At 42.2% G+C, this 20721-nt stretch overlaps 1 protein-coding gene across 1 annotated transcript in view; it reads left to right on the top strand.

Annotated features, from left to right (window-relative positions):
- PREB (prolactin regulatory element binding) overlaps positions 1–17698 on the top strand; it is a 74892-nt gene extending 57194 nt beyond the window's left edge. The window contains exons 6-9 of the mRNA XM_085613259.1: positions 4399–4572; positions 6345–6417; positions 7877–8036; positions 15789–17698. Of these exons, the coding sequence (XP_085469385.1) occupies positions 4399–4572; positions 6345–6417; positions 7877–8036; positions 15789–15883 (502 nt within the window). The 3' untranslated portion in view covers positions 15884–17698. The remainder of the gene's footprint in view (positions 1–4398; positions 4573–6344; positions 6418–7876; positions 8037–15788) is intronic.
- The last annotated feature ends 3023 nt before the right edge of the window (positions 17699–20721 follow it).

Here is a 20721-nt window from a genome sequence, read left to right as displayed (position 1 = left end):
CTCTGTGCGGCAGAGCGTCGAAGTTCCCGTCTTCTTCTTGTAGTTAAGTTGATTCCAGGATGTCTAAAGTCTTAGGACACAGCTCCTACCTTTATTCGGATTCTAGGGGCCGGACTACCTGCTAGGTCCCTCCCTAAGGGTGGGACCAGGAAGGGGGGTGGTTACACCCCCAATCCTTTGTCCAGCTCGCCCCAGGTCCAGGGCTGGTGTGCCCCAGGACCGGTTTGAACTGGCATATGCACCGAGGCTCCTTGTGAGCCTCAGGCATGTCTGGTTCCTTTCAAGCCCTACCTGACCAATACACAAAATCCTGTCTGTGGTGGTGCACGCACCTCCCCTGGCAGGAAACCCTTTGTCCACACCTCCCAAGCTGGAAGGACTCCCAGCAGCAGGAGGGCAGACTTGTGTCTGTGGTGGCAGCATCCATTTTGTGGAGCTGAGGCTATGTCTGATTTTACCCGGGTTTCAGGTACTGTACATGTCGTGTCCCTCTAGAAGGGTGGAATGCTAACCCCGTCGCCAGAATTGGCGAGGGGTTAGTATTCCAATTCGTATGACACCTTACTCGACATGTTTTGATAAAGCCAAACCAAAGATAGCATTTAACCGCGAGGTTCATAATGCACTTAAGAGTATATGGTATGACGATATCTGGAAACAGTAGAAGGAAGTTGTTCCGACCACTGCTGACAGGCTCAGCTCATGCCAGAGCACCATCTCACATGGAACCAAGCACTCTGCCTTCAGGATTGTCAAGGCCTGCTATAGGAGTGGCTGATAGGTTACCATGTGTTCCATTTAAGGTTAGGTATAGGTATACTACACCTAAGTAAGAGGTGGTTACACCAACTTACCCCAGCTGAGTGATCAGCCAGTTGTGTCAAATTTGTTAGGCCAGGCCAGGGGTGGCATAATACATGCTTCAGCCCCTGGTAGGCCTTAGATACACCAATGCCCTAGGTACCTAGTGTACACTGGTACAGGGGCTCACAGGGTGATCTAATTCCAATGGGTTATGCACCTAGGGTGCATGGAGTCCATTTTAGAGTGAGAGCAGACAGGCTGAGACCCTGAATGGCAGGATCTCAGGCCTACTAAGTCGAAAAACCAGCTAGACACTAGGCAAAAATTTGGGGGTAACCATAGTCAGATATCCACCTTCCTACACCTTGGTTCCCAAAAAAGCCTGAAAATAAGTCTCGAAGTCGTCAAGTTACTTAAGATTTCTATCAAACCATTGAGTTACCCTTTGAGTCTTTTGTGTTTGTGAGGCAGTGAAAGCAGAGCACTAGTGTTGCCAGTGGCGTAAAGGTTAACATTGCGAAACAGTAAATATGCCGATATTCCCTCTTTCTCAACGCCTGCTTTCTAGTAAGAAGCTTTGCAGAGTGAGTGGTGGACATCTTTTCAGCTTTCATAGAACATTGAGAGATCTCGTACTATGTAAAACTGTAAAATAAATTAATTAAATTCAAGTTTTGGGTGAATTTCACCCTCAAAGGGGCAACACAATATATCCTGCTTATGAACAGCATTAGGAGATTGATGAATATTTGCAGTCTCATGGGCGGATATGTCTGCTGCATTCAACACCATTAACCAGGGTTTGTGTTTGGCTGGATGCACTGAGCTGGGGTTCGGGATTGTGATCTCAAGTAGGTTGGTTCCATCTTGGCTAGCATGATACAGTCACGGGCTGTGCTACCATTTCCCTAACCAATATATGCTATTCCATACAGACCTCCCAGAGGTGAACTCTTGCTCATTTATTTTCCATGTTAATTGAAGGCCATTATCTTGCCTAATCGACTCGCTGCATATTCTTATTGAAACCCGGTGGATCCTCCACATGGATGCATCTGCTTTCCTCTGAGGCTGTTGCTAACACATAGATGAGCCTCAATAGTCAGAACTTGAATCTACTTTTCTTCTTAGCAAATTGGGATTTTTGACGGCTTGCATTTCTAGTGGGTAGTCCTAAGCCAGTAGCACCAGTAAGGAATGGTCACAGTCGATTTGGAGCTTGTTACCCCATATTCATGCAGTATCAAAAAGCTGCTTCTCTCCTTTCTGCAGGCTTGCTTGTTTGTAACTCAGGCTTCACTACTGTAATGGGTTGCTCTGGGTTGCCAAATGTAGATGAAGGCTAAGCGTAGCTTTTTATAGACTAGTCAAAACATGTGTTTTTCCTTTATAACACATTTTGTTTCATCACTTTTAACCCATACTATACCCTTCAATTAAGAGATTGTTTTACAGCAACCTATTTTTTAAAACCCAGATTTTGCTGAAATCCAATGACATCTCAGAGGGGAAGGGGTGCTTTGCTTGCATGTTTGTACAGTGGCCAATTTTAGGACGAGAAGCCATGCCAAGTGTGGCTTCATTAAAGACACTTTTCGGGAAATCTTTATTTCTAGCTCATTTGCTTTCCTTGAATAAAATGAAGCCTGCTGATGAGTGCTATGAATCCGAGTGACAGGGTGAATTCATATACATCTGGGCACCACCACACAATTGAGAGAGGCATATGCTGCAGGGATGAGGTGAAATAGCTGGCCAATACATAAACATTAAATAAGGGCATGTAGACCTCTGATAAGGGCATCACAGTGAATGATTCATAAAACTTGAGAGAAAACATCCAGCATCCTTCTGCGAACGGTTGATGATAAAAACAAGCAATCCATGCGGGAACATGAATGCCAGCCTCAACTTCTTTAGCAGAGTAGATGACAGCAGTGAAAAGCATCCGAGCAAATCAATGGAATCATCACAGGGAGGTGTCTACGGTCCCAAGAGATGCATCACTTCTTTGTCACATTGAAATCTTGTTCAGCGTAACTCAAGAAGGAATGCGGAATCAATATTATTTTGATAATTGTGGACAGGACAACTAAGTTGAGAACTGCTGGAAGATGAGGCTAAGAAATTACCTAAGAAGATGTCTAGCTTAAGTCTTTTCAAGAGTTTAAACTGAGCATAGGTATTCCTTCCTTCACATAAATCACATTGTGCTATTCAAAAACACGTTGTGTCCTTAATTCACAAACGCACCCAAAACATGCATTTATTCATATAGTACCAAAACATTTTGAGCTGTGGCTAAATGAGGGCCCTTCAGTAAAGGTAAAATATCTGGATGAATAGATACATTTCTGAAGGCAAGTGCTGTGATACAACAGTAGTTACCTGCAGTTTAAGTACTCTCAATGCAAACAATATATTCAAAAATAGAAAATGAATTTCATTCATGTAAGCATAAGCCATATGAAAAATATCAAAACTACAATTAGACCACATTCATTGCTGTTTTTAATTCCATTGTTCTTATAAAGAGAAGAAAAGCTGAAATTGTCTGGTGCTTAGATGATCCCACATGAATGAAAAGGCCAAAAAACAAGGTGCGTTTAAACTGACAGTAGACCATACAAGCACAATTCAATGGTACAGGATTAACCCACTGTAACACAGATATTGAAAAAATTTAAGGGGTTTAATTGAAATCTGCATCAATGGCTCTTAGACCTGCGTTTCTTCAATGGCTGATCATCGGAAGAATCGCTTATTCAGAAAAACAAGAGCTAAATTGCTGCCAGTAGTTCTTCTTTAGCTTGAGAAAGCATATAGTCTCAAATTGGCGATGGCAGCATAATGGAAAGGCCTGCTTGAAGGAATGCATGAATAATTTCTTTTTGAGTACTCTGTTACGCACAAAAGGGCACAGTCGCACTAAGAGAAGTCTGACACAGAGGACAAGTGACTGAGAGAACTCTAATCTTCAGTTGTATAGACCAAGCTATGGACCTTTGTATTAAGCTAATTAACATGTGGTCTCATTGGGACACTAGCATTGATTTGCTGCAAGCAGTATTCCATGGTTATCATTAAGGTGCTAGTATATTGGTGAGACAGAATTCCAAAAAGCCATAACGTGCTTCTGACTCATTCACAGTTACTAGTACTTCTGCAGCTGTAAATCCTTTTCACTCATTTATACTTTCTGAAATAGAGGATTCCATTTCTCTTCACAGTCAGCTCCTCCCATTGACACAGAATTCCTCCGAGTGTCACAGTGGTGCAATATTTGAGATGGACTTTGCCAGTATTACATTGTAATTGACTGGGAGGCAATGTATGGAGTTTGGTGTGGGACCTGCATGTGTCTTTAGCCCCTTCATAACTTTGTTTTACTCCATTTCCTGTTCCTTCATCACTTCAACGGAGGTTGCATTTAAGGGTACAGAAATATTTACAACGGGTGAATAATTGTGTGAATGTACCACACCTCTTTCTCCTATTTGTGGGACATGTCCCCATTATCTTCCCAATGGTGTGTGCTTGAATTGACGTTTATCGACTTAGAAAATGTAATTGTCCTTTATTTTTCACCCAAAGATTTGGAAAGGTGGAGGATGATAAGGATGCACTCCGCCTGTATACTGTTCAAATTCCATACAAGAGGGAGCGCAAGCCCCCGCCGTGCTACATCACCAAGTGGGATGGAAAGAGCTTCTTACCGCTGCTAACACAACCGTGTGGAAAAGAAGTAATTTCCTGCCTCTCAGTCAGGTACTAAAAACTTCTGTGCTTTTGGATTTTCTGTGCTGTTCCCACCTGTTGGAACCTGGGTGCTGTTTTATTGAATCCATTTGAACAATAAGTTTAGCTAATTCTTTGGTGAAGCACAAGTGGGAAACACACAGGAATGCTATCAGGCTTGGTGAATTTATGTGGAAACGTTTAAGTTTGTAGATGTAAGATTTCTTTCAATGTTTAATATTTAACACTTGCAGTGACATGGGGTCTGAGAAGTGCAAGTGCTTGAGTTTCTGTGTCCCATACATTTGCTGCCTTTGCCAGTTTCACATTTTCTTATATAGCTAATTCATTTTAAAGAAACCTCAGAGAAGCACAATGTAGGTTCTCCATAACATCTGTGGAAGCCATAATGCTTGGTGCTACATCATGGCTCACGTGTGTGGTTTTAATGAAAAAATGTGAAAAACCGCTGTTAAGCTCACTCTACACATCGGTGAATCTGGCACAACTCTTGCCCACACTGGCCTGGCCTGAGGAAGGATTAAATAAACAATGCAGACTAGACTGGCGGTCTGAATTGACTAAAAGTTGGCTCCTAACAGATCTGTCTCTGGAAAGAGTTCCATAATTTGATCCTAGCATGAACAGGTTGTGCTCCTCATCAAATTGAGGCAAAAAGGTGTCGGTGGAGCTGTCATAGATCTATAATCTGCTTGCTGATGGAGTTAAGATTTTCATTCCCTCAGATAGCACTGTGCAGTATCCTGCATTCTTCTCTTCTGCAAGTTAAGACATTTAAAAGTGGGCTCTGTCTTCCACTAAATCCAGTGCATGTTTCTTCTGGCATCTGAGATTCAGTTCTATTTTTGCACACCAAGGGTACAGCATTTTTTTCAGCCTGCAGTTAATTTAGCAGTTCTTTATTAATTCCGAAATATAGGGTATTTGTGTGATCCTGCCTGGGGTTGGTTGGGGCTTCCACCACCACAGCTCGCACAGATAGTGAATAGGAGAAATGAAATGCTCCTGTTGTGCGTGACCTCACATGTATGGCTGATATAAGTATTTAAGGTAAATAGTGATAACAGGGACCCCGGATCCCTCAGTTTAGCATGGTTACTAGGAGTGCTTAATTGTAAAGTTAAAAAAAAAAAAATGAAAAAATAAAGTGAAAGCGCCCTTCTCAGGAAGCCTCTGCAGCATGCACCACCCATTGCCCCTGCCAGTACTGCCAATAACAGTACCAACACAACAACCACACATCACACTCGACTATTCCAGGTTCCCAAAAGCTATAAGAATTGTGCCGAATAGTCTGAATTTTCATTTTTAATGTATATTGAATTATTACACACTGCTGTTGTGCTCATCTCAAAATTGAAGCACGACCATGTGGTAGACTGTCATTAGTGCCGGTTTTGAGAATTAAGTGCCAGTGCTGTATACCCAAAACCACCAGCTCAAATTAAGCACTGGTTACTTGAATTGACCTCACTTAATTGTGTATGCCTATTAAAAAGCAAGTATTACAGCACTTGTTTGTACAGACCTGCATACATTTGAGCGTGCAGGTACATACACTTGTACTACTACAACTGAGAAGGACAGAGACTCATACCACATTAATTGTGCAGTCACACTTCCCTTTTAGAGGCTTGCATTTTAACATTGACATGCTCTGCTTATGTGTGATTGGAGCTGAAAATAGATGTTTGACATGTACAACATCTCCATCAATGTGAGTGATGTTGATCTGGCACCATATGATGTTCATATCTAAGAGTGTGTTCCTTCCTTCCTAGTGACACTGGGACATTCCTTGGTTTGGGGACAGTGACAGGATCTGTTGCAATATACATTTCTTTTTCACTTCAGGTATAGTACCAGTTCTCACATTTTCCAATCAAATTCTGTTCTTTCTGCCTAGCCGTGCTTCTCCTGTAATATCATCAGTTACAACCTTTTAAATATGTGTTTGCTGTGCTTTAACCACTGCAGTCTACCAACAACCCCTTTTTCTGAATCTTGCATGTTTGCTCCACAAATTCTAAATGTTATAAAAAGTAGGTTTTGTTTGTATTGATTTGTGGATGTGAAAGAGGGGGCTCGGACTCTGTCAAGCAGGATTAGGTCAGGGTAGGACTGGGACAGAAAATAGACCAGACGTCAAAATAACAGTAGCCCTCATTAGTGAATTAAATGGCTCGAAAAGTGGCACATGTTTGCAAATTGGGGCAGTTTGGAACTTTTATAAACTGTCTTTATGAGGTATGGAAGACTTCATGGATTTGTGCTTGCTGTTGGCAATGTTTGTTTTAATATCAGAAAATTGATAGTCGAATCTGGCCCAGATGATCGCAAAACAAGACCACAAAGAGCCAAAAATCCGGCTCACACTCTGATCTGTCTTACCAGCCCATCAAACACTGCTTGATTGGCTTTTAGGTCAGTGCGAACCAGGAGTAGGTCACAGCATTTGTTCCCTTTATTCACGGTGACATGTATCACGTTTCCCTAGACCTTCAGTAATGGTCACCACGATTTTTGTGGATACCAGAAGTTCTCAGTCTGTTGGTCTTGGACATTGCTGCTTCTCGGCAGCAGACAGTTTCAGCAATTTAGAGCTATTTCTTGTTTTTTAAAAGATATTACATTATTTGATGGTAGTTTGAATGTGAGAGATAGTAAACCATCAAGAAGCCATTCCCGAAAATGTAAAATGGTACTTACCGCATAAGTCTAATACCATTCAGATGGAAGTTTAAGACCTGTTTTTGTGTGTGCTTTAACTTCCTTCGTAAGAGAAAGGAGTAAAATCTTATCTTCAGCTAAATGGGTTTTTGGTCCAACTTCCAACGATCAATGTGTGCCCATTAAAAGCAACACAGTCATTAGCTATTCTTTCAAAGAAAGCAAGAACTCCTCCTGTGGACATATTTTTACTGAGCATATTTATACTGTGGAGAATCAAAGAAGTCTTCCCTCCTACAAGCGAGTTTTTGAAAAATCTTGTGATATAAGCAGTTTTGTTATTGCTGTGTAGAATGTAGCTCTTTTCCCACCAACCAGTGTGATTGTGCCTTCTGTTTTGTGTTGCACTGTATCAGGCTTAACTTCAGTTAAGAAAACCCAGATGTTTGCTTACAACCAATATCCCTTAGCTGTTTTAACCGGTTTTGCACAGCTTTTTATCAAGCGACTTTCAGAGATAATGCTATTCCGAGTGTTTCTTTTCTTATCTCTAAGATGATTCATCAAAGAACAAAAGTCCCTACTTATTCTTAAGTTATCTTACTTGCATTTGTCAATTTTCCATTCTCTTGTCTTCCTATAGAAGCTGTATTACGTGGAGGAAGCCCATGGCATCGTGGTTACTGACCTCGCCTTCCTGCCCGAAACGCGCTGTGGACGCGCGCTCCGAGGGGACAACGAGACAGCTCTGCTCAGTGTGGCCGTGGATAGCCGATGTAAACTGCACCTAATAAGTAACAGACGTACGTTCACCCCAAGAGTTTGGTAGACAGAGCTCTCTTGCAGTTTGTGAACATCACCTAGCTGTAATATCTGTACTCACTGGGTGAGAGTGATTGTGATTTTGGAGTGAGCCGGGAAATGGGATTATTGTGCCTTATAGTTGCTTGGGTTCTTGACCCCTCACTCCCCTATAATACAAGAAATTGACATTTATCTCCAAAACGGTGGCCTTCAAGCTTAAAGTCAGCTTGAACTATCTTTATAATCATGTCTAGAAATGTATTAGGAGCATTTCCTTAAACCTGATAAACTGTGGTGTTCAGGTGTCACCATAAACATCACTAGCAAGAGAATGGTATGCACAATGTTGGGCCTTTTTTTATTGGAATTCAAACATTGTTTTGTGCATGCTCTGGCACTACAAAATGCTGCGGTTTCAATGTATTTTGCCAGAACACGATGTTTTCTGGCTGCCCTGAATAAAGAGCTATATCTCGTAGTCACTTAATACTGGCAGTGGACCATGTGATTTTCCTCGATTCATATTCACCATAAGTGGTAGACTTGGGGGCAGGGAGCAATAGCAGATCTCTCATACTCTGGTTCTGCTGGACCATGTGTTAACAGAAGTTAAATACACTCTTAAGAAAGAGGAGCTTATGGTAAGAAAGCAAGCGCCACGTGTTTCGGAACGCTGCTGGCAAAGTCGGCTATGGCTGGGTTGATCATTTTTGTGCTCCTCTGACCTGATGGGAAAGGTAAAGGTACGATTGCAAATTATCTAAAAATCACTCCTAAGCAATTCCCTTTCTGTCATTCCCAGCCTAATTGGACTGCTTATACCAGTAGTTAGTTTGATGGTAGTTTTAACAATCTGAGAAGGGCTTAGCTGACCCACAGGAATTCAAACCTGTGAACTGTAGTTTATAGATTTCTGAACCAAGTGAACTATAGTTTATAGATCTCTGAACCAAGTGGTGATGTTTGAGGTCTGCGTTGACTAACATAACATAATTAAAGATTGTTGTAGTCCTAGCCTGCAATTGACTTTTTCCTTAGGGCAACAGTTCGCAGCTAAAACTTGCCACCGTTTCCGATGCATATTTAATGCCTTCTATCACTTGAAATGCATAGATAAAACCCAAAAAGGTGTGAGAAAGCAGTTTCAAATGTAAAAGGAGACCACGTCAAGGGATATATAGCTCTGGATGCTGTCTCAAAAGCAACATGGTGGCAGTTTGTACTCCACATTTACAGCACAACATTCTTCTGTTGAATTTCAGTTAGTCACTGGATAGGGCAAGATGTCTTACTCTTACACCCAAAAACCCCTTTCAGTCCAATGTGTTGCCATTTTAGAAAGCAGATGCTACCGCACTTTGAGTGGTAGAGCCCAGGTTAGAAGGCTCATCCAGAGGCCACCGTACTTCACATTTGTTACTGCACATTGTGTGCACCTCATCCCCGAAGAGTTCTGCTCTGTCTATGGATATTTCCACTCAGAAAACAAATAATGTGTTCAGAAGATGGATTCGGACTACAGATATTTCCTGATCAAATATATGGCTTTTGTTTTTTATGTTTTTGCTCCTCAGAATTTTCAAGCTAAATCTAGCTGCAGCTGTGGTATTCTGCGTTCCTTTTAACTTTTTTGTCCTGAGGATTTGGTCTAGAAGAGCTATTTAATTTCTTTCATTATAGCAAGAACTCTTTCTTAAGAGAAGAAGTCTCTCTTCAGACCATAATTCCCCTAAGCCTTCATGATCACCTTCATGAATATTGTCGTTGCCAAAGCCATGTACCTCAATATGACACCACATGGATGAAGATCATTGTCTTTGCCATACTGGAGCCTGTGCTTCAGGAGAAAAATCTGTTTGATGCCTCCTGTTTTACTACAGGCAGTAAAAGAAAATCGTTGAGGAATCTAGTACTGGCGATAAAAGAGAAATTGCAAAGAATACCCTGGCACCCTCTTTTGATAGAATGCCTTTCTCTTCAAATGTCAGTTGCGACGACTCACTCTCTAACAAAACACACAACCTAGTTTAACTTGGTTGCCACAGTTGACATGTTTACAGCATAGGCAGCTACATCACTCCTTCACAAAGGTCATATAATCACCTTTAGTGCCAAGAAGAATGCAATCAGCATGCTTGTTCGTTATCGACAACTTACTCATCAATGACCCATCCATTAACAAAGGCCACATTGGCCATAGTCTCTATTAGAGATAGAATCATCCACCACAGCTCCGTCACTTAGTCCACCATCAATGACCGACATTGTCAATTGCCAACTTGTCAGACAGCTTTAGTAGTGACCAAGAGGCCCTCGTCCACCAAGACGCTGTCCATGTTGACTACACACTTTGTCAACCCCAGCTTCATTGATGACACGAGTGGCACCTACTCAATTTGCCCTGCACTCAACAATGTCTACTATTCTGCTCACCCAAACATCACCTATTAACATCCTGGCAAATGTACTGTTTAATATAGTGGATGAAGATGTGGTGGTCATGTATTGCACTAAATCTGAGCACTTCGATTATGCCCAACTGGATTTTCACTTAAAACTTGAAGATAATGTTCAGCAGAGCAAGCATTTCTTTCGAGATACTAATCTCAAGGAAGAAGTAAAGGACTTTTAAGAGGAGGGAACTGTGGATATTTTCTTCAAGCACACACACCAGCAGCCTCTTTGTTTTCATAGGCATCCAAATTGGCAGTCTATACAGACTTAGTAGTTCTATGCCTGAAGTATGTTATCTCTGCTTCGCCACTGCATTTTCCAAGATCCCTGCCACCTTCTACATCACACCCATACAGTACTCCTGTGGACAAAGAGGATGGCTAACAGGACGTTGACACAGAGAGAATCTCCCTTCACCCGAGAACATTGCTGGTACCATCTCCTGCACACCGTGAAGAAGCAGTGCTTCATTTTTAATTTCAATGAAAACCCACACTCTATTATATTGACTCCAAGGCAATACTGCTGAATATGGTCCTTGCATACCTAATAAGACAGACAAAGCTTGAATTAGTCATTCTTTCATCTGCACAGAAGTGCTGGAAGAACGCAGTGGTGCCTGTGAAAGAAATCAGACACTCTGGGAAAGCTCATTGAAGTCTAATATACGTTAAATGGAAAAATAGCAGGCATGCATGAAAAATACTCCAGTGCAATTAGCAAGGAACCATTCTCTGTTGGGTAAATAATGTTAAATTTCTTTACATTTTAATTCTCCCTTGATTAAAAAAAAAAAAAAAATTCAGTGCACTAAACAGAGGATAGAACATGTAATCAAATAGAAACTTCAGATAGACACCAGCGAGCAGGTGCCTGGCTCTTCTTGTGAGAGGATTGGGAAACCGCTTTGCATAAAGATACAATAATCTACTGTAAAATGGCTGACTTCACTAAATCTACAGTTATAACTTTTTTTTATGCCAACTTCAGAACAAGACATTGCTTACTTGGATATTCAGGCGAAAGGTGAAATGTGTAACATGGAATATCAAGATGGCAGTATATTTAAAATACATTTAAATGTGCAATAATGGTAGGGCTCTCTTAATACTGTGAGCAGTACAAAAACGAATTCACAAATGGTATTATTGTCAGCTGAGTGTACATATGCTGATAGGTGCAAGCTGATGGAAAGAACTAAGATGTCAAAGATTAATTCCATGGCACCATTATCATCGTCCCTAACTCGTAAGCAGTCCTGTTGTTCTATTTCCCAAATGTGGCAGGTCGTTGCATTTTTGAAAATGAGCTCTTTGGAACAGACGCAAAGGAGCAAAACATCCTAAGTGAGCGATAGATTGCCTCCGCAGAGGTGATCAGAGTGGTCATTTACACCATTGATTCTACAGCCCTTCGGAAGCAAAGATGACTGAAAAGTACCTTGTTCCAAACAGAAGAAGTTCAATGCAATATTCTTAACGTTGCTTACAACTGACTCACTCTATTTTGCCAGCATGTTATTGATGCCATTCAAATCAGCAGAGCGGACACTTCAACATCTCAGTCATTGAGGTAGTAATGAGTACGTATGGGATTTTTCTTTCAAGCCTCAAGAACACATTTTTCCTACATATATTATCAGTATCATCAGAACTAGAACTAGACAATATAGATAACACTCCTTTTGGTAGCTGCTCCAACAGACCAGACACAAATGGACAATATATGTGGCCTGGTAGCTATAAGCGATGGTCTGCTTAGTGCTAGATCCAGGTTTTATTTAAAGAGCATGACTCCATTGAGGCATCAGTCCTCGTCTTCTCAGTTCCGAGGATGAGCTTAATCATATGCTCCTGAAAGGTCCCATAAAGAAAAGTACCAGTGTGTCAGACAGCCAGAAGCTTCTATTCAAGGTCTTTCCTCATTAGGAAGACATAAGGGGTGGATGCCTGGGTTGATCTTACAATAACAGAATAAACACCCAGAAGCAGTCAATCATGATGGAAGCCCTCGGAAATCACTTCATTTGTGATCAAAAAGGAATTGCTTGCCCAAGTGATTTTCGGGATGCCTACTATTACCAATTTCTGCATCCAAAACATTGCAAATTTTGAAGAATCTTTGTCAACAGAAAGCATTGCCAAATCCCAGATGCTACTGTTCGGCTTGAATCAGTCCCCAGGATTTACTCCAAATATGTGAATTAAATTGTGCTGCACCTCCGGATGTATGGTTGCTATGTCTTACCCTATTGGGATTGCTGTTTTCTAAAGAAATAAAAGCTCATCAACCCAAGGCACTTGACACTTAATTCAGTCACACCCCTTCAGCAAAGAGCATTTCTCTTTAACATTTCCTAGTATTATGTGTCAACGCCCTAATTGGAAAGTTTTCTTCACTGGTTAATATGATGGAGAAACCGGTCACCCTCCATTGTGGTTGGACTGTACAGAGTGCTCTTGGGGTACTTAACCATTTTTATCCCCCTTACATCTCACAGTAATCCACTTATGAGATCCATCCAGCTTGACTTCCAGTGGATCAAATCAAAGAGATATGGGTTCACCCACATAGAGTCTTTCACAGAACTATGTTTATGTTGAGGGTAATGGCTCTCACCCTTCAAGCTTCCTAACCCCTATAACAGACCCAAACATCAAAATACTGTAAGACAGTACCCCTCCATGTGCTACATTAGAAAACAAGGAGACCGTAGGCTACATCTACTGTTGGTAGAAGTGTCTGTGCTATTGACCAATTCAAACATGAGGCTTCCATCTACATAGAACGCTTATCTTAAAAAAACAATGATCTGACCTATTCAATACAGATTCAGTGACCCATAGTTGCATTTCAAGTTCTGCAGGCTAGACATCCCAGGGATCAACCTTTTTGGAACTTGCATCTAACAGGAAAGGCCAGTAGTACACCATCAGAAATGGGCACGGAGTTTCATTTTCAGTGTAGTGGTTAAGTATTTATCACTATACCTTTCCACCATTTTTCCTCTTTACAGGTGGGCTGGACAAGCCGCCAGATAATATGAAATGCTGTGCCTGAGCTCTACAGTGTTGGCGCACAGGTCTTCTTTGACCGTCCGTAATCAAGCCAAAGTGTACTCATTAACGAAGAATCAAGACTAGGCCTTGATCATGATTCAAAACTGCTACACCTGACTGCTTAGCTGAAAGTAGTTATGCACATTATGCATTTAGCTCTTGAGACTGTCACATCTCCGGTTAAGATGGATATGTGTTCAGCTGTCAGTCATTACGTGATATAGGAGGCAGCCAAACATTAATCTCAGTTCTCTCACTGGCTTATCTACATACTTCTCCGTTCACTTTCACCAGTGGCAAAGCCACCTGTGGTGTGCTATTGAAACTTATGATTTCTCACTCCTACCTAAAGTAGATATACAAAGTAGATATACAGTTCCTTACTTGCAAAATACATCTACTACTTCTGATCATGTCAATTGGGTGGTTGAGGGAAATCTGTAGTTAAAATAAAGTAGAATTTTATTTTCTAGTAGTGACTCCTTCATGTAACTGCTTAACGAATAGCCAGGACTAGCAGTACTGTGAATAGCACTGTTGTCATCACTCTTATGTAGCCATTTTCCTCCTCAACCTATTCAGATGTTAGTACGAGGCCTCGGGCCGAAACTTAAAGTGGGGCCACCAGGACGTTTTTCCCGTTTTGGCCTAGTGCGATAAGTAGCACCTGTTTCTTAGTATTAAATAATATGTACTTCTAGGAAAGCGAAAACCTGGTGTCTGGTATCTTGTAGTAGTCTGGCCACACAAGCTGCCTCATTATTAAAAAGGACCGCAGGCTTACTTGCTATTAAAAATCTATAAATAAATGTTGCTGAAACTGCAAACTGCAGGGCTGCGGTGTAATGTCCCACCCAAGCCCTAAATCCCTCCTGAATCCATATATGTGATTATTCTTTGCCTCCTTAGAAATAGTTAAGATTAATGTACGTAGCTATTCATCCTGCCTTGTCCTACTTAGAGACAGTGTGATCTTTATTGTAGTGTCCAGAAGCCACAGCTAGTCTCTCATTCAAAGATATTGTTTTGGTCGATAAAATGTTAATCACGCTTGATGTCCAGTGAATGCAGAGGTATTTGTCTTTGGCACCAGGAAGAAAGTAAAAAAAATAACAGGTTAATTTAAATGAAACTCCATTGGTACTTCTGGGATACAGTTAAGTTTGACCTCACTATTGCTTGAAGACATGGAAATGAGGCTCTTTAATGGAACACCTCGTTTCTCCAGCGATGGTATCGTTTAATAGAGTTGTATGTAAGCCCTCCACCAATTCCCATCTCTAGGTCCTTGAGAATACTTACTGATGCATTGAAAATCTGAAGGCTGGTGGCCTTGAAACACCTCCTGCTCCAGCAGTTCATATCTTAACAGGTTAGATGGGCTTCTCATAGTTCTGTGATTGCTAAATGATATGAAGGCAAAGATAAACTTATGGGTAGAGACCGCATACTGTTGATTGTGTGTACTGTTTATGACATAGAAACATAAAGTTTTTAAAAAGCACAAGTTCATGTTAACACTATTGTTTAAATTGTTCAAAGTATCCCTAGCCTTAAAGGGCATAATTCACACATGTGAATCTATGAAAGATTGCATTACTATAGTTTCTGGCAGGTAACCTTATCCACTTTATTTTCTTATCTACTGGAGTATTGTAATTTTCATAAATTCACATTCCCTAGATTCTTCAGCCCTATATTCAAAATAATTGAAGGCGAATGCAGCACGTTCCATTAGGTGGAGAAAGATGGTGGGGCAGAGATATCTCCTCACCAGCTTGGCTATACATAGACTGCAGTCCTGAGATGAGTGGTTGCTGTCTGAAGGGACGGTTCACTTTTCACTTCTCTTCTGTGTGTTAGTGACTTGTCTGCTGAGTATAATGCCACAACAGGTCTTGATTGACCTATTCTTTCTCATACTAGGCCACAGCAGCCAATTCTCAGGTTAGAACAGATGTGATTTTTTTGGTGGTGTGATATGGGCTAGCTAAACGCCCTTCTGCAAAATGTAGCTTTGTGATCCTTCTCTGTTCTTGACCCCACCCTTTTTTCTCCCCAGGCAGGAATAGAAAAGAATGCTCCATGAGAGGTTGATGGTTTTGTCAATGTGTTTGAATGTATAATGATAATATGATTGATTTAAATATGTAAAAGAATGATTGTCTGCATCTTGGGAAAAACCTTTCAGACCTGAATGTGCTACACCTCAAAATCATTTTCTTTCTTTCTTTCTAGGAATGTTTCCCCTCTGGTTGGTTTTGGTGCTGTGTGCCCTGCTGGTGATCTTCATTATTCTTCTACTGCAGTACTTATTCCCCGGGTTTCTATAGTTAGAGGAGCCTTCAGGAAGAGTTCTGCATCGCTTGCTTTGCACCCAGAATTGGCAGTACTTTCTCCGAAGTCTAACCGACCATAGCAATTAAGGTATAGAGACAAAACGGAGAGACGTTTGTGAGCAGTGGAGCAGAAACGTGTTGCAATGAAAGTTCTGGTGACCTCACATAGAAATGATGTTGTTTAGCCAGACCTGAGCTCATGTTCGCTTTGCTGCTGGATCAGTTGAGTTACTGCTTGTTATCAGGAATTTCTTCACTGTATCTTACATTCCTCATTGACACAGCAAGTTTTTGTTGCGTATTGCCATCTAGAGGAGTGACATTCAAAAATAATTGTGAAACCCGGACTGAGAAGGAGCCAGACACCAACTGGTGAAGGACTTATCCCAACCTGATGTTTGAAATGGAACGGGCACGGGGACAACTGATATTTCTATTGCCCAAAGTAATCATCATCTCCTGTATCAATACACCTCACCATTCCGTGCAGTATTCATGCATCTCTGATCGGCCAACTTTCTCCTCAAAAAAGAGTGTAAAGCAGTCAGTGGTCTTGATGCTGTTGAAGACCTTGCCACCACTATCAGAGGATTTAACACTATTTACCCCCCCCACCCCCCAGGAGGAAGTAGCTCCACCCAGGATGTCGGGCATTGCTTCAGCTGTACTTGACAAGACAAGTTATATATAGATTTTACATCATACAAGTTTTTAAGTAATCTTTTCAGCAAATAATTTCAGTAATTAATTTTAGATATTTGATCAATAGTTTAAAATTGTGCATTTGCATAAAAAGCTTGAGAGAGACTTATGAAAGCTTGTTTTCTAGTGACACAACCCAACATTTACTTGAGATTTCATTTTACAGGCTATGCAGTGAAATTTCTACTTTTGCTCTGTGAATTTGTACCGAATATTCCTTTAACATTTGTTTCTTGTTGCTTATGGAGCCAAGTCTCACTGATATGTTTGTCACTTTTGCTCTATATGTACAACTACATTTCTACATCCTCGGGTATCCTTTCTTACATGTTTTGAGAAACATGCCTCCTTACCAAGAATAAGCCTCACACTGCCATGGAATATGTCTGCCCTCACAAATCAAATAGAGTTCGCTCCAAATTCATGGAAATTGGAAGCTGTTTAAAACTATGCTTCCTAGTGTCACACTGCCATTTCCTGCTTTTTGAAATACATCTCTACATATTGTAGCTTGTTTGTCCAATTGCCGTTCTCTTACTGGGTTTTCTTCCCTGTCTCACCTACAATTTTTAAAGGTCTGCAGTCAATGTGGGAACCAAGTATTGAACATTTCAAAATCGTTTTATCATTAACTAATATGCAAATCACTGATTTAAAAGTCAAGGTATCAAGAAGCATTAATATAGAGTCTTACAATATTGTCTTAAAATTGAGTTTTTGGTGCCTCTTTAGAGCCTTAATAAGTTAAAACAGACCTGTCCCATCCCAGATGTTTTCCTGGGAGAGAGATTTTCCATCTGTTCTCCTCTGGAGCCTTCATATATTTGAAGGTTAAAATACTTTGTATTGCAAAGTGTATTCTCTACAGATATGTTATCATCTTGCAGCATTTCCCTAGTTGAGAATAGCCGTAACTGTAATCTGGTGCTTTGAAACTATGCTGTTGAGGCCGTCTTGCTGGAGTTTTTAGGACTAAGCAGGAATCAACAGTATTTTGAAAGTCTCACTGACACTGAGATAGTGATGACATCATGGTGAATTTCCCAATGGGAAAGATATCAACATTTACTGCTATGTTACATGTTTACAATAAACATTCAAATATAACTGCAAAGTGTAATTACAGCTTATTAGGTATTTACTGTAATGCGTATCTCTGTAAAGTGTGGATTCTCTTACATGTGTTTTCTGTTTTTTAATCATACCTCAACACAAAGTTGAGGAACTAACTCAAAATTGTTACTGAGAAATGATCAATTGGCACCTGGCACCTGCAATCATGATTTTAGTAGAGAAGTGATAGTATTTTCTGTTTGGAAATGTTTTCTTTTTCTCCACACAGTTGATGTAGATTCTCACAGGTATGTCTTTCTGTTTGTGAAATATTCCTCTTGTGGTAGCTGTAAACCACCATACAGTTTGTATGATCTGTCTCCCAGACTCTGCACAGAAATGTAATTTCGGTCAAAATATGCCTAAAAGGATTGAAAGGCAAAACCACTGAGGAGAGTTGAAGATGCCAGAAAATTGAAGGAGATTGCTGAAGCAGAGTTGTGGCATTCTGGACTTGGCAGGGGAAGGTGCTTCTTCACCCTTCACCTTCTCTATTCCTTCTAAAGCCACCACAGGGTGGAACCAGATCTAGGCACAGTGCCAAAAACATCAGTGCTCCTGTCAATAAGTTACTCAACGTTTTGAACCGTGTTCCAATTGAAAGCCAGCAAATCCTCGAATAAGACTTCTCAGTCATTGTCGAAAATGTCTTGATCTTTGAGGCCTCCTTTATTAACGAGGCATTCAATATTGACAAGACCATCATTGTAGTCACACTATTTAGAGGAATTCTGTCCACCTAAGAATAAGATTCCAATCGCTCGCATTACAGATCTTCCTTCAGAGCCCTCCCTGGTGGCTTTCACTTCCAGAAAGAGAAAAGAGTACTGGATATTGTATTGCTTCAGTTGAAGTCTCTGACTCCAAGGAAAGCAGTTATAAGAAGTGCAGTTCCAGGGTTCCTACATATAGGATATTTTGGATCTGAACACAAAGCACCCTGGGGCGCTGGCATCCCGAGACATCCTCAGACTCCCAGGAGAGAACGTTCTCCAAGAAGATTACACACTATGAAACATGATTGAATATCAAGGAGATTGAGTTTAACACATGGGGGAGAGGGGGGGTACACACTGGCTAATACAAATCACCAGACCGTGGGGCATATTGTCATGCTGTCACTCTGAGACAGTTCTCCATAGTGATACCTGTAGATTACATTCATACATTTTATTATGTCTTGACAAGTGATGCAGTAGAGTTGAACACCTTCATTGAAGCACTGCAGCAATACATAAAGAATAACCTTCAAAACCTGCTGCCTTACTCACAATGTGTTGATGGGGAGAGGCCGCAATTGCCTAAAATAGAAGCTTAAGGACTACTGTCCAGTCAGGCTCCTGAAATCTAGGTAGACAGCTCTGCTCAGAGTCCTGCATATTAGAAGGTCAAGAGCTGGGGGAGCAGGAGGGGAGGGGTCTTTTGATATCTGGGGCCCTATTACTGGAATAAACTGTCATATCACATCAGAGTGTGCACTGAACATAGAAAATTCAGAAAACTGTTTGACGGTGCTGTTTTAACTTACTGTTCTTTTGTTCTTTTTCTTATGCTTGCTTAGCACCTCCCGGGGTGATTGGTAAATTAACATAACGTCTGTGATATTTAGAGACTAAGCAGTGTCCATCCATAATTTCCAGCTAATGGAGTTTTTTTCTTCTTCAGTTTTTCTCAATTCAGACTCCACTAGAGCCGCAACAACCCTTCAAATAAAAATGTTCAAGTTGTGATAATAAGCCTGATCCTAGAGCTCTGCGCCCGCTCGTAACAATCCTGCTTCTGATGCACACTGCTGGGGACCATTGCCACTAACGAGGCCCCTGGGGAAAGTCAACTGCCCTTGGGAAGGAGAGTGAGGGGCGACTCGTCCTCGAGTGGCTGGAAACCGGTTGATGGACGAGCGTGCTTCGGAGGGCCGCGGCACACATCGCTTGGCACGGGGCCGCCGGATTTGCCGTTGCTGGGCTTACAGGTGGGGGCCCTCGTGAAAGTGGAGGTCCCCTTGGAGTGGCGATGACCCTCGTGAGCCTGGAGGACGACGGAGGGTGCCTGGAAAACATACGGACCTACCGAGCCTCTACACCTGGGCCACCGACCCAAGATGTTATGGAGGAACAAGCATCGGAGAGGGGACCGACGGTGGGAAGACCCCCCCCCCCCCCCCCCGAAGACCCGCAGTTGTCTGGTGCGACACAGGTGGTAGGGACACGCAGGCTGTTGAAAACTCCCCCTGCAATGATTGCTGCTGCTGAGGGTCTGGTAAGGGATTTCACCTGGCGATCACTGGCAGGAGGCCAGAGGAGACGCCTGCGGCCCGGTGCCTCCCCATGTTCCCTGAGGTTACTTGAGGCCCCTCACTGCTTGGCACAGGGACCACAAAGAGAAAAGTGTGGCCACCCTCCCGCCCCTCAACGCAGCCCTTCTCAACCTCCAGGGAGCTGTGTGGCACCTTCGATGTGAGCCTGCGAGCTGGACGCTTGAAACGAGTCCACCAAACACTTTGCATATCCTTACCGGAGCACATAGTTTGGCACAGAGATTTAGCACACCGGCGGAGAAGGCTTTCTTTCCCTGCTGTAGAGATCCACCCGGCCTCTCCCGTCATTTGTATCATTACACACCCCTTGTGACTGGGCTCGGACCAAGGGGGTAAGTAAACGGGCAGTGATCATACATGATCACTTGCTGAGCAGCATAGCAGTGGTGTGAAGTGTCCTGGCTGCGCTTTGCTGCTTCAGGCCTACCTTGGCCCCAGGGCTGCCCGCTACACGGGCGACGAGTGAGTGTTGACTCCTTGCTGCCAACCCGCCGTGCTGCCTCTTTCCTGCGTCGATAGCTGCTGGCGACATCGTCTGCCCTCCCAGCGGCTCCACCAGATGTTGCCAACGGTTACGAAGAGGCACTCTCAGAGCTGACCCGCAGTGCTTGCCGGCTGCCTGTGGCCTTTGGAAACGCTGCTTCACAGGGGGCGTGGCTCTCCCTCAATGGCTGCACCATCCCCTGCCTACAGCGCTGCC

This window comes from Triturus cristatus, chromosome 6 (assembly GCF_964204655.1).
Source record: "Triturus cristatus chromosome 6, aTriCri1.1, whole genome shotgun sequence".
Taxonomy (NCBI): Eukaryota; Metazoa; Chordata; class Amphibia; order Caudata; family Salamandridae; genus Triturus; species Triturus cristatus.
Note: the sequence above shows the minus strand (reverse complement) of the source record. Positions and strands in the feature narration are given on the sequence as shown.